Genomic DNA, 15,040 nt, shown 5'->3' with positions numbered 1-15,040 from the left:
AGCAGATCCAATAGTAACTTTCAAAAGGAAATTGGATAAATACGTGGGGGAAAAGAAAAGAAATTGCAGGGCAGAGAGTGAGGTAGTGGACCTAATAAGATAGCTCTTTCCACAAGTCAACATAGGCACGATGGGTCGAATGGCCTCCTTCTGTACAGTACCATTCTACAATTCTTCAGTGCTTCCTTTGAAAGAAGGACATCAGTGAATAATTTTTTTTTTAACTTTGGTCACTGTTGGTGTCATCAAATAGAACGATAGTTGGCCTTAAATTATTCTGACTTTGCCATGGCTTCATTGAAGATATGAAAGCATACATCTTACAGTACCTGCCATCGAGCATTCAGTAAATGTAGATACAACAACAACTTACATTATAATAGTGCCTTTAACATAATAAGGCGCTTTACAGGAGCATTACAAAACTAAGCATGACACTGAGCCATAAAATGAGATATTAGGTCGGATGACCAAAAACCTGGTCAGAGGTAGGTTTTAAGGGTGCCTTTATGGAGGAAAGTGAGGTGGAGAGGCGGAGAGATATAGGAAGGGTATTCCAGAGCTTGGGGCCTAGGCAACTGAAGGTGCAGCCACCGATGTGGAGCAATTAAAATCAGAGGCCAGAATTGGAAGAGCGCTGATATCTTGGAGGGTTGTGGGGCTGGAGGAGATTACAGAGATAGGGAGGAGCAATGCTATGGAGGGATTTGAAAACAAGTTGAGAATTTTAAAATCAAGATGTTGCTTGACCGGGAGCCAATGTAGGTCAGCGAGCACAGGGTAAGATAGGTGAAGGGACTTGGTACGAGTTAAGACATAGGCAGCAAAGATTTGAATGACCTCAAGCTTATGGAGAGTAGAATGTGGGAAACCAGTCAGTAGTGCATTGGAATAGTCAAGTCCAGAGGTAACAAAGGAATAAATGAGGGTTTTAGCAGCAGACAAGCTAAGACAGGGGTGAAGCTAGGCAATGTTACAGAGGTGGAAATAGACGGTCTTAGTGATGGCACGAATATGAGGTCGGAAGCTCATCGTGGGGTCAAATGTGACTCCAAGATTGCGAACAGACTGGCTTAATCTCCGACTGTTGCCAGGGAGAGGGATGGAATCAGTCATTCGGGAATGGAGTTTGGAGTGGGAACCGAAAACAATAGCTTCAGTCTTCCCAATATTTAATTGGAGGAAATTTCTGCTCATCCAGTACTGGATGTCAGATAAGCACTCTGACAATTTAACAACAAAGGAGGAGTTGAGAGAGGTTGAGGGTATTCACTGTACACGTGAAAACTAACAGCATGCTTTCTGATGAAGTCTCCGAGGGGCAGCGTGTAGACAAGAAATAGGAGGGGACCAAGCAGAGATCCTTGGGGGACACCAGAGGTAACAGTGCAGGAAAAGAAGCCATTGCCTGTGATTTGTTTTTTCTCTTTTTATTTGTTTCATGGGATGTGGGCATCACTTGCTCAGCCAGCATTTGTTGCCCATCCCTAATTGCCCTCGGAAAGGTGGTGGTGAGCCATCTTCTTAAACCGCTGCAGTCTATGTGGTGTAGTTACACCCACAGTGCTGTTCGGGATGGAGTTCCAGGATTTTGATCCAACGACAGTGAAGGAACAGTGATATATTTAGAAGGATTGTGTGCCATTTGGAGGGGAACTTGCAGATGATGGTGTTCCCATATGTCTGCTGCCCTTGTCCTTCTAGGTGGTAGAGGTTGGAAGGTGCTGTCAAAGGAGGCATCGTGAGTTGCTGCACTTCATCTTGTATATGGTACACACTGGTGACACTGTGCGTTGGTAGTGGAGGGAGTGAATTTTAAGGTGGTGGATTAGAAAGATAAGAATGTAATCAGGTGAGAGCAGTCCCACCCAGCTAGATGACAGTGGAGAGATGCTGTAGGAGGATGGTGTAGTCAACCATGTCAAAGGCTGCAGAGAGGTCGAGAAGGGCAACAAGGGAAAGTTTACCTTTGTCACAGTCATATAGGATGTCATCTGTGACATTCATAGTTGACAACCTTACCATCTACTTTGAGCAACAAGTTAGTTAGATTCCAAAATTAACTTAAAGTTACTGCTAGTCCCTTTACCCTATCAATGTTCAAATTCTGCCCAGTAATTATTTGTTGCATTTGTATTGGATTGATTTTATGGATCTGATCTCTCACTGGCATTAACAAGATTGCCATGTTGGATCCAAGACACCAAGGGGGTGAAGTTGGTCTACATCAGCAGCACCAAATTGTCTTGTAGTGAATCGACAGCCAATTTTTTCATTGTGCCAGCTTTCATTTCCTATTGAATTGGAAATATTGTCAATTTTTTTACAGTACCGTGGAGGCTTTCAGATAAAATGTTAAATCAAGACCACCTGCCCTCTCAGGTGGAAGTCAAAGATCCCATGGCACTGTTCAAAGAAGGACAGAGGAATTAACCAGATGGCCTGACCAACATTTATTCCTCAACCACTAAAAGCATTTAATAAGTCATTTATTTAATTGCTGCTTGTGGGATCTTACTCTTGTCATGCAGGCCCACCTGCCAAGAATGAGGCACATTAAATTTGCCACAGGGACATTAAATTTCAAATTGTTGCTGGGAAGAGAAGGCCTGTGACAAGGGGTTGCCAGGCCCCTGGCTGGAAAGACATTTTTGCATATTAACAGACAGTGCTTGGGAACAAAGGAGCTATCCCCTGCTCCAATACAATCCACAAACTGACATGTTCAAACCAGCTAGTCACATAACTAACCTGCTTGGCAGTCTTTTTTTTCTGAATTGTACAGTGTTTGAACTGAAGGCAGAATGCTCCTGGACTGAAGAAGACCTCTGGCCTGTCTGTCTGCTCCCATCTCTTTCTCACAGAACTCCAAAAAACACTGAAAACACATGAACCCCAAGAGAGAAAGGTCTCCAACAGTGAACAAGGTTTAGGAAGAATACTGGGCCCCAACGAAAAGCAAGATCTGCCTACAATCAAGGACTCTACAGTGAGCTCGAAGAACCAGAACAAAAACTCTTCAGATATTTGCCTCAAACATTTCCACTTTATTTTTCTTCTGCTCTTTTCTGTCTCTAAATGCATGTGGGTATCATATATGCATGCTAGCGTGGGCACGTCGTGTATCCGTAGGCGTCAACTGAATTAGAGTTTAAGTTTAATAACATTTCGCCTTTCTTCTGTAAACCTAAGAATGCCTCTTTATGCACGTTTCTTTGCCTTACAATTGGAAAGTGGTGAACAAGGATCCAGCAAGGGGGAGCTAAAAACACAGTGCGTTTAAAAATAAAATCCTGTTACCAGGTGAAGGCTGAAAGGGAACCCTAGACCTCTTTCTCACCTGGCTGTAACACTCTGCACAAATTGGCTGCCACATTTCTTACATTACAGTAGTGACTGCGCTTCAAAAAGTATTCATTGGTTGTGAGACACTCTGGAACATCTTGAGGTTATATAAGGTACTATATAAATGTAGTTCCTTAGAAGTGTGAGTCTGTGCCCTCAAGCTGTTATTAGTTTGACTATTGTATTCTTCTTTCCTTGTAAGGTTGGATCTTACTATAGAGGAAAATTAAGACCTGGTCCTCAATCTAATACTGATTCTATTAAACTGGTCAAATTTGCTGGTTCACAAATAGACTTGTTTCTCTTATCACTCCACGCTGCCCCCGTGCAGATACATACTCAGTAATCATTCAGTTGCCATTTAAGATGCAAATCTAATTCACAGATTCAGATGGGATTAATTTTACTCCCACCATACATGTAGGCAGTATTCTAGACCATTTATCATTTAAATCATAAACTGTGCAGTCAATTTAATTTGAATGCATGACAGACTGGAAATGTTTTTTAACCGATGATTATGAATTGAAAGTAGGCTAAAATTCTGAAATTTCAATCTAAAGCTCAAAAGCATGGAACATTGATGAGATCAACATTCAACCCCATCAATACCGACAAACACCAGGCAGGAATGGAGAGCCAAGGGCCTGCGTGAAGTGACAGAAAGGTGGGAAGTGGGAATTATTTATGAAATGAAGGACAGGTTTGTTGAGTCTAATGGATTTTTATTGTCTTAATTTGAGCACATCCAAAAGTCCGTTTTACCCGTATCCTCACTCGCAACAAGGCCCATTCACCCATCACCCCTGTGCTCACTGATCTACATAGGCTCCCAGTCCAGCAATGCTTCAATTTTAAAATTCTTTTCCTTGTTTTCATATTGCACCAATGGCTTCGCCCCTATCACTGTAAAGTTCTTCAGGTGTACAACCTTCTGAGATCGCCTTACTCATCCAATTCTGGCCTCTTGTGCATCCACAATTTTCATCACTCCACTACTGGTGGCGGTGCCTTCAGCTGCCTAGGCCTAAGCTCTGGAATTCCCTCCCTAAACCTCTCTGCCCCTCTCTCCTCCTTTATGCTGTTCCTTAAAATCTACCTTATTGACCAAGCTTTTGGTCACCAATGCTCATATCTCCTATGTGTCTCGGTGTCAATTTTTGTTTGACAATACTCCTGTGAAGCATCTTGGGATGTGTTACTACATTAAAGGCACTATATAAATGCAACTTGTTGTTGGTGCTTTCATGCTAGGCCCCAACCTGCCAAGAATGAGGCACATTAATTTTGTCATGAGCATTGGTTTTAAACTGTTACTCGAGTTAAGAAAGGACTTGTTAAACAGATCAGCCATGGCTGGAAAATACATTTGTATATTAACAGACAGTGTTTGAAAGGACAAAGCAGCCAATACCTGACACATCCAACCCACAATGAACTTTTGATCACCAGGTGTTGAAGGTGGGGGAGCTCGCATTCCAGGTTGACTGCTAAGATGGCCGAATACACAAATGGACATGGTCAAACCAACTAGTCACATGACTAACCTGTTGGGCAACCTGAGGTTTTTGAATTTGTACGAACAGTTTGGGCAGAAAGCTGTTGGCTCCTGGACTGAGAAGATCTCTCTCCTGTCTGCTCCCATCTCTTTCTCACAAGCTTCTGAATCCACTAAAGACACATGTACGCCAAGAGAGAAAGGTCTTTCCTCCAGCGAACAAGATTTAAGAAGAATACTGGGCTCCAACGAAAAGCAAGACTACAATCAAGGACTTCACAGTGAGCTCGAAGAACTGTAATAACAACTCTTCAGATATTACTTCAAATTTTTCCACTTTATTTTTCTTCTGCTCTTTTCTGTCTCTATTTGCATGTGTGTATTGCGTATGCATGAGGCATGGCTTGTATCCGTAGGCGTTAACCAAATTAGAGTTTAAGTTTAATAAATTTCAACTTTTCTTCTTTAAACCTAAGAAAGCCTGTTTGTGCTGGTTTCTTTGCCTTATAATTGGAAAGCGGTGAACAAGGATTCACCAAGGGGGAGCTAAAAACACAATGTGTTTAAAATTAAACCCTATGAAGGCTGAAAGGAAATCCCAGAACTCTTTCTCACCTGGTCATAACAGTCCTCTTACATTCAAAATATAACAAGATTTTTTAGTGTAAAAGTGGCTGGATACAAGGTTTCTTATCTGAACCGTAATAAATATTGCTTAGCATTTTAATTTTCTTCGAGGCAAGGATAAACACAGAACTTACTGGTACAATTGAAGCATACTATTGTGATGGTATTGCAAAGATTGTAAAAGCAGCTGCAGTTTACTCTCCTCATTCCTAGTCATTTACCTTCAATTCCATCAGGACACATGCAGTTAAAGGAGTTGAGAAGGTCAGTGCAAGTGCCTTTGTTCTGACAGGGGTCACTGAGACACTCATCCACCTCAATCTCACAGTTATTGCCTAGAAAGAAGCAAAAGATTCACTTCATTAGGAATTTGCCAATGGTGACTCACCAGCACAACTGTCAACATGAAGATCAAATAATTACATTGGATTATATACAAAAACGTTGCCACTGCAGGTCAAAGGAATGATCGAAGATTAGTTGCAAATGGTCTTAAGAGTAAAAGTTCAATTGCTTTATGATAATTTCTGAGCAAATAGGCATGTCCCCTGAAATTCAACAAGATAACCAAGGTGCGATTTCAACCACATAGGAGGATTGGTGGTAATACAAGAGAAGCAGAGCTTTTACTTCAGGACTTTTAAAATTCTAATAAATTCACTGAGTGCAATGCACTGAACCTACCTACAAAGCCTGGCGCACAGTAACAAGCAAAAGAATTCAACCCATCTACGCAAATGCTGAGATTTCCACAAGGGTCTGTCTCACATTCATCAACGTTGGCTTCACAGAAACGTCCTTCTAATCCTGTCATCAGAAGAAAGAGAAAGAAATTAACAGCGTCATTCAGGATTTTCTGGGAATTAAGTCAAAACTTAAATATGACATCATTGTTCAAATGACAAAATCTAAGGGATCACAAATATAAGATAGTCGCTAATAAATCCAACAGAGAATTCAGGAGAAACTTCTTTACCCTGGGAGAATATGCAACTCGCTACCATAAGGAATAGTTGAGACAAATAGCATAGATGCATTTCAGGGAAAATGGATGGGCAGGTGAGGGAGAAAGGAATAAAAGGATATGCTGATAGTGTCAGATTGGAGGAGGCTCGGGTACAGCATCAACACTGGCATAGATCAGTTGGGCCGACTGGCCTGTTTCAGTGCTGTATATTCCATGTAACTCCAGGTTCCCAGAAGATGGAGTATAATCAATGCAGCACCGTCTTATCCTTGCCCATCATCTCATAATTTCTACATCAGTAAAAGACTGAATTACACAGTACAAACTCTGGGCTGGATTTTGTGGAGGAGGAGGGGCTCCTGCCACTTAGCAGCAAAGGCCTTTTCATGACCACCGCCACCCCCCGCCCACCCCCACCGTAGTGATTATATGGTGCCTAAGCGCCCGGCTCCAGGATGCCTCTCCCTAAAGACTGTTCCCGCCTCCAAGAGCTGTCGGCCAATCAGAGGCCCGGCAGCTCAGCAGTATCGGCAGCGCTACTAGGAGGGTGGTCACTGTTGGTACTGCAGAGGCCTTGGACCCAGTGCCAAAACTGGAACCCCAGACCTCAGGTAAGTGAAACAGGGTTGCCAGGGCCAATCTGGAAGGTGCTGGTTAGTTGGGAGGGGTGGGGGTTGTTGGGAGAGTGGGCATAAAGTCCAGAGGGGAGGGGGAACCTTGAAGTTATAAGGTTTTGCCAGCGGGGATCCTCTGTGGGCCACAGATTTCCCATGAAGGAGGGATCCCCACCTTCCAAGCCCCCAAGAGGGTAACTTATTTTACAATGCGCCCACCCGCGTGGCGGAGGCACCCCCTGCTGCTGGCTAGATCCCTGTGTTGTCAGGAAGAGGCCCTTAGGTGGCTGTTAATAGGCTACTTAAGGATCTCAATTGGCCTCTGGGTGGGAAGGTCATCGTCCCTGGCAAAATTGCTTAGCGATGGGGTGGGGACGGGGCAGTGATGGGCCCTCTGCCCCTGCCATCCGTCACGATACTATGGGCCCCTCCTACCTCTGACCCTGCCTCGGGTGGGCCTATAAAAACCAGCCCTCTGGTTTTATATCTTCTAAAGGTCCCAGCCTGTCATTTTAAAGATGCTATTCAATCTGACAAAATAAATAAGAAGCATTAAGTGAAGAAGGTTGCCTACCATGAATGCAATGACATCTAAATCCTCCAGGGACATCCTCACACTGTGATCCATTCTGCCACACAGAAAGTTACAGGAATTGCACAGATCTCTCCCATATATCCTGGGTGGCAAATGCATCTAAAACTATTTGTCAGATCTTCACAGTAGATGGTGTTTATAAGGTCAGGCGGATTTAACAGACATTCATTTATTTCCACTAAACAGTCATGACTTTCAAAACCTGTCAAAGTAACCATTGTTTATTTAATTTCTGCTCCAGTGGAAGTACAGTGAATCTGCAACCTTAATTTTGCATGGAGACAAGTAAAGACTGCTCGCTTTTTCATGTGCTTGTACATGGTGGTACCGATAGATTTCTCATACGACCCCTCATAAAATGGGCTCATTTTGTGGGACTCGGACCAATTTCATTCGGAACAGTGATTCCCACAACCACGGAAAACATTTGACTTGGGTTAAGGAGTGTTACAAAGTGCAGACAAATCAGGAAAGATTGGGAGTATTCCTTGCTCTCCATGTACGAGACTTCATTGTCAGGTTAATACCAGTGTGCTTCCTTACCAGGCCATCTATTTAAGAACTGAAGTTCATCCCACATATGGCAGAGCAGAAACACATCACTCAGATTTAAGATTAGCCTTCACACCCCTATCCCCTCGATAAACACTCAGTGTTGTATTGTACAATTTCTAAGTATCAACACATTAGGGCAGAAATGAATACAAGTGCTATTACCGTACAAATAGGCTTTTAGCAAATTCCTCTCTTTCCTATCTAATGGAGACACTCGCCTATTTATTTAAACAGATCAAAGCCTTTGTTAAAATAGCAGAGAGGAATTTAGTACCAGCAGGGTCCTAGGGGAATCATGACATGCTGCAGGTTTTTTGACTGACAACTTTTATTTCAGTGAGGGTGAAAATGACTGAGGTGAAATACATTTAAAAGATGTCGGGCTCATCAAACAAATGGATGCAGTACAAATCTTGTGACAAATCATGCACACAATGTATGTTCTTTCATATGGATATATATCCATCATATGCATAATTTAAACAAATTTTGAACACTTTCTGGTGCATCCCTTCAGAGTTATGTGCATATTATTTTCCTCCCATTGCCTATGAATGGGCAATAATTCTAGTCCATGCAATGGGCTTTTAGATAAAATAGTTAATGCTGTGTTGATTAATACCTTAACAAAAAAAGAGTCAGATGGATCTTTAATCAGGCATGTGACTGCAGGTTGTAACTAGAGTTGCAATTTAAAAAAAAATTCTTTCTTGGGATGCGGGTGTTGCTGACAAGGCTAGCATTTATTGTCCATCCCTAACTACCCATGAGAAAGTGGGGGTGAGCTGCCCTCTTGAACCACCATCTGGTGTAGGTACACCCACAGTAAAGGCCTCCTTAGGTCGGGACAAAGAACCTCACCCGAACCCGACCGATCCGCAACGGACTCGAGCCCGACCCGGTCCGAGTCCCTTCAATTTCGCCCTGAGCCCGACCCGACCTGAGCCCGACCCTACTCGACCTGACCCGATCATCTCTTTACTTACCTTCTGACTGGGAAGCTCCACGAAGCTGCAGCGCATGCGCGATGACATTCACAGTGACGTCACTCGCTCACTGCGCAGACTCAGTTTCATCCCGGACTCCCAGCTCAGGTAAGTTTTTTATTTTTAATACTTACCGGCAGAGCACTTACCGTGTGCGTCCGGCCCGACCCGACCTGAGCCCGAAAGCCGGACCTGGAAGAGGGGCCCGAACCCGACACATGTCGTTGGGTCTCGTCGGGTTCGGGTCGGGTAGCCGGCCTTTAATCCACAATGCCGTTAGGAAGGGAGTTTCAGGATTTTGACCCAGCGACAATGAAGGAACTGTGATATATTTCCAAGTCAGGATGGTGTGTGGCTTGGAGGGGAACTTGCAGGTGGTGGTGTTCCCATGCATTTGCTGCCCTTGTCCTTCTAGGTGGTAGAGGTCGTGGGCTTGGGAGGTGTGTTTCTCGGGACTGAAGTTAGATATAGACAAGTTTAGTGAAAGATATGAGACTGCATGCTGCTGAAAGTAATGGATTTTTCTTTATTCTTTCATTTTCACATTTTAGTTCCTTCTGCTGGCATTTGTGTATAGTAGCCTCAAGTGAACAAAATGTATAATGCAATTTTCAAAACACTGCAGGAGGCTCTACGGAGCATAAGTGAATGTAGATCATGATGGATCCTTAGTTCAGTCGATAGGAATGACATGCCAAGGAAGGTGTTGGGAATAAAATGGAATAGTGTAGTTTGTAAGATTTCAGAGACATCCTGGAGTTTTGACCAACCTCTCTGTGACAGAAAGGGGAAACTTTTCAGAACCTTTGCTTAGGTAACAAAGTGGGATGAAGCAGAGTCCCTGAGTATATATCTTTATAATCTTATTAAAAAATCATGACAGTAGCTTATCGGGCAATAATTTAATATTCCGCCAGAGCAGAGGCATTTTCTTCTCTTACTATTTCATTACTGTACATGGTAGGAAGCTAGATGAGTTGGACACTATAAGTGCTTAAAATAGAAAATATGGATGGAGCATACATCACACAATCTAATCACATAAAAAAGCAGTGGTAATGTCATAAATTAGTAGGTAAATCACAAGTCATTTTATTCTCTGTAATGTTGGTCAATTTTTCTTTCAACTTTCACCTTGTGACTTTTGTGTTCATAAAGGAAATGTTTGTACTGGCGCAAGGAACAACTTCCACTTTGGGCATCAACTGCCCGGCTAAAATGCTCGCAGGGCAGGACTGATAAATTTGCAATAAATTCCCTCCAGGGCAGTACTGATGGAGTACAGCATTGATGGAGTACAGCACTGTCAGAGCTGCTTCTGGAGGAGGTGTTAAACCAAGGTCCCATCTGCCCTCTCAGGTAGACATAAAAGATCCCATGGCACTGTTTTAAAGAAGAGTAGGGGTGTTATCCCTCATGTCCTGGACAATGTTTCTCATTCAACCAACATCATTAAAATAGATTATCTTCTCATTATCGCATTGTTGTTTGTGGGACCTACATTACAACAGTAACTACACATCAAAGAATGCATCATTGAGTGTAAAACACTTTTGGGACACTTTTGAGGTTGTGAAAGGCTCCATATAATTGTCTAGTTCCACACTGCCTTTTTTTAAAAAGGGCCTCAGGTCCCAATCTCAGGAAGGTTTGATGGTGATTTTAATGGCCCTCACTGTTATTAATGTATAAATAGCCCATCAACCAGTGGTGACGAAGATTCCTGTGAGTTGTGAATTGCCACAAGTTGCTGGACGATTAGCGCCACTCTGCCGTTAGCCTTGCAAAAACAGCAGCTCACCCGCAGCCTTCCTGTGAGTGTCAGGGAATTGCTGTATTTGCACAGTAAGTTCAAATTAAACTTGCTGCAGAAAGTTATGGCTAATATTTAATAGCGTAATGACCATTTCAATGACTTATGTTCCCCCAAAGCCAATCAACCACTCCGGCCCAAAAAGGAAAGAATTGAAACTGTGGGGCCTCATTCCTGCAGGAAGTAAATTGTTGCTTGAGATTTTCTTACAGTTTCTTTCTCTCTTCTAATCCAGTCTTTGCTTCCCTCTTTTTATTTTTCTTTCTGTACCTGATTTGACTCTAATTCAACTTATTTCTTTCTCCCCCTGTCTCTTCCTCAATCCTTAAATCTCACTCCCATCAAGGTTGACCCCAACCTCCCCACAACTGCAATGTACCATTTGTGTTTTCCTACACCCGACTGTCCATGTTGCCTCTCTGAGTGATTTGGTCGATATAAAGCCAAGTTAAGAGGTGCTTTTGATGCGATGGGTTTGTGCCTGCTCAATCTTGCTAAAGATCTCCCAAACTCACAACTGGAGGTGTCTTGCCATTCATCAGTCTACATTCAAAACCAGGCAAGAGATGAAAGAATGGCGTGCTGTCTCACTACATTACCCTATCACCTACATGCTATGTTTGTGTAGAAAACAAGGCTCTGATGGACCATTAAACTCATTTGTAGCACTCTATGTTTTTAATATATCATTATTAATGCAGAATACAATTTATCTGCAGATGTGAAATTCTTAATATGAAGTATTCCACTAAGTTATGGGATAAAACTATTGATGTGAAAGGAGCTCTCCTCCACACACCAATTATCTATGTTGTCAACTATCCATAAGGCAAAGTCTTGTACAAAATGTAGCCTCATCAAATGGTTGAGGTTTTTTCTGTTTGTTCATTGCATTTTATTTGCCTAATTTGGGGCTCTCGATTATCTATCAGTTCCAAGGGGAGTGATGTCCTCTATTCTAGGAGATAATGAAGACTCTGCTATAGCGATCTGTTGAAGAGCTTCACAGAAACATCAGTGTCATTTGTGGATAGTAAGCGAACAATGCTCCTGGCCCAATTAAAATGACAGGGCAACAGCAGATAAAAGAATTTCAAAAGTTCTCCAGCTCATTAAGATTTGACAAGGTAGGCGGGGAGGTTTGATTTGCTGTAAGTGCAAACTAACAGCAGAGTTGTTATTCGGCAAGGTTTAGAAGGTCACCTTGAATCACAAATCCTCAGTCTGTAATGACAATTCTACTGGTTTTATGTAATGCTTTCTTTTAAAATTCGAATCTTGCAGAATGCATACAACATGCTTAGACAGTGTGCAAATATGCTTTTCTCTGAGAAGCTGGGTCTCTGGTAGATGTGGAAAACCATCATTAGGTGGAAGAATCCCAACTGAAAGTAGGGAGAAATCTGCAGCCCCTGTAGGATTTATACTGACCTGATATGAAAGGCACACGTTCTCCCCATAAGCTCACGTTCTACATAAGTCTGGAGAACTTGGGTATAAAAGTAACACTTGCATTTATATAGCACCTTTCATGACCTCAGGATGTCCCAATGCACTTTACAGTCAATTGTGTTCTTTTTTTTAAGGGTGGTCACTGTTGTAATGCAGGAAATGCAGCAGCCAATTTCCGCCCAGCAAGCTGCCACAAACAGCAGTGCGATAATGACCAGATTGTGGGGTAGACCCTGGCGAATGGGCCAGCCCACTGCCTGCACGGCCTCCTCGATATCATCGTCCTCCAGGCTGATGCTGTGCTCGTAGTCGCAATCCAGCTCACGGTGGAACTGCTTTCCCAGCTCCCAGCAGTGATGGTGGAAGGGCAACCGAGGCTGGATTGAGGCCCTGAGCCTTGACGACAGCCTCATGGGCACTCGGGCCGCCTTTCACGTCCCTGGCTAGCGCCTTCCGGGGGCACATAGCTCACACAGTGGCCGCACCAGGACGAGTAGAACTCCACCTCATCGTCACAAGGTGAGCCTTTATAAACATTGTCCAAATCACACGCAGCTTCCACAGTGCAGACTGCGACACCAACCACTCCCTGGTGTGCAGCAAAGTTAGACTCAAACCAAAGAAGCTGCATCACTCCAAGCAAAAGGGCCGCCCGTGCATCAACACTAACAGAATTTCTTATCCACAGCTGTTACATAAGTTTCTAAATTCACTTGAAAAAGCCCTTCAAAACACTCCTGCAGGGGATGCAGAGACCAAGTGGGCCCACATCAGAGATGCCATCTATGACTCAGCAATGACCACCTATGGCAAACGTGAGAAGCAGAATGCAGACTGGTTTCAATCTCACTTTGAAGAGCTGGAACCTGTCATAGCCGCTAAGCGCATTGCAGTGTTGAACGACAAGAAAGCCCCCAGCGAGTTAACATCTGTAACACTTAAAGTAGCCAAAAGGGCTGCACAAAGAACAGCCAGGCGCTGTGCAAATGACTACTGGCGACACCTATGCAGTCATATTCAGCTAGCCTCCCGACGCCGGAAACATCAGAGGAATGTATGATGGCATTAAGAGAGCTTTTGGGCCAACCATCATGAAGATCGCCCCCCTCAAGTCTAAATCAGGGGACACAATCACTGACCAATGCAAGCAAATAGACCACTGGGTTAAGCACGACCTAGAACTGTACTCCAGGGAAAATGTTGTCACTGAGACCGCCCTCAATGAAGTCCAATCTCTGCCAGTCATGGATGAGCTGGACGAACAGCCAACAAAATCGGAACTCAGTGATGCCATTGATTCTCTAGCCAGTGGAAAAGCCCCTGGGAAGGACGGCATTACCCCTGAAATAATTAAGAGTGCCAAGCCTGCTATACTTTCAGCACTCCATGAACTGCTTTGCCTGTGCTGGGACAAGGGAGCAGTACCAGGACATGCGTGATGCCAATATCATCACCCGCTATAAGAACAAGGGTGACCGCGGTGACTGCAACAACTACCATGGAATCTCCCTGCTCAGCATAGTGGGGAAAGTCGTCACTCGAGTCGTTTTAAACAGACTCCAGAAGCTGGTGAGCGTGTCTACCCTGAGGCATACTGTGGCTTTCGAGCAGAGAGATCCACTATTGACATGCTGTTCTCCCTTCTCCAGCTACAGGAGAAATGTTGCGAACAACAGATGCCCCTCTACGTTGCTTTCATTGATCTCACCAAAGCCTTTGACCTCGTCAGCAGACGTGGTCTCTTCAGACTACTAGAAAAGATCGGATATTCACCAAAGCTACTAAGTATCATCACCTCATTCCATGACAATATGAAAGGCACAATTCAACATAGCGGTGCCTCATCAGACCCCTTTCCAATTCTGAAACAGGGCTGTTCTCTCACCTACATTGTTTGGGATCTTCTTCTCCCTGCTGCTCTCACATGCGTTCAAGTCCTCAGAAGAAGGAATTTTCCTTCACACAAAATCAGATGGCCGGTTGTTCAACCTTGCCCATCTTAGAGCGAAGACCAAAGTACGGAAGGTCCTCATCAGGGAACTCCTCTTTGCTGACGATGTTGCATCAACATCTCACACAGAAGAGTGTCTGCAGAGACTCACCGACAGGATTGTGAACGCCTGCAACGAATTTGGCCTAACCATCAGCCTCAAGAAAACGAACATCATGGGACAGGACATCAGAAATGCTCCATCCATCAATATTGGCGAAGTGGTTCAAGAGTTCACCTACCTAGGCTCAACTATCACCAGTAACCTGTCTCTCGATGCAAAGATCAACAAGCGCATGAGAAAGCCGTCCGCTGCTATGTCCAGACTTGCCAAGAGAGTGTGGGAAAATGGCGCACTGACACGGAACACAAAGGTCCGAGTGTATCAAGCCTGTGTCCTCAGTACCTTGCTCTACAGCAGCGAGGCCTGGACAACATAGGTCAGCCAAGAGCGACGTCTCAATTCATTCCATCCTTGCTGCCTCCGGAGAATCCTTGGCATCAGGTGGCAGGACCGTATCTCCAACACAGAAGTCCTCGAGGCAGCCAACATCCCCAGCATATACACACTACTGAGTCAGCGGCGCTTGAGATGGCT

At 43.9% G+C, this 15,040-nt stretch overlaps 1 protein-coding gene across 1 annotated transcript in view; it reads right to left on the bottom strand.

Moving 5' to 3' along the window:
- Window positions 1-15,040, bottom strand: part of LOC137366649 (protein eyes shut homolog) — a 246,479-nt gene that overhangs the window by 113,837 nt on the left and 117,602 nt on the right. The window contains exons 5-6 of the mRNA XM_068028341.1: window positions 6,155-6,277; window positions 5,692-5,805 (exon numbers count right to left, since the gene is read on the bottom strand). Coding sequence (XP_067884442.1) covers window positions 5,692-5,805; window positions 6,155-6,277 — 237 coding nt within the window. The remainder of the gene's footprint in view (window positions 1-5,691; window positions 5,806-6,154; window positions 6,278-15,040) is intronic.

This window comes from Heterodontus francisci, chromosome 3, assembly GCF_036365525.1.
Source record: "Heterodontus francisci isolate sHetFra1 chromosome 3, sHetFra1.hap1, whole genome shotgun sequence".
NCBI lineage: Eukaryota > Metazoa > Chordata > Chondrichthyes > Heterodontiformes > Heterodontidae > Heterodontus > Heterodontus francisci.
The sequence above is the reverse complement of the archived record's forward strand: the minus strand, read 5'-3'. Positions and strand labels throughout refer to the sequence as shown.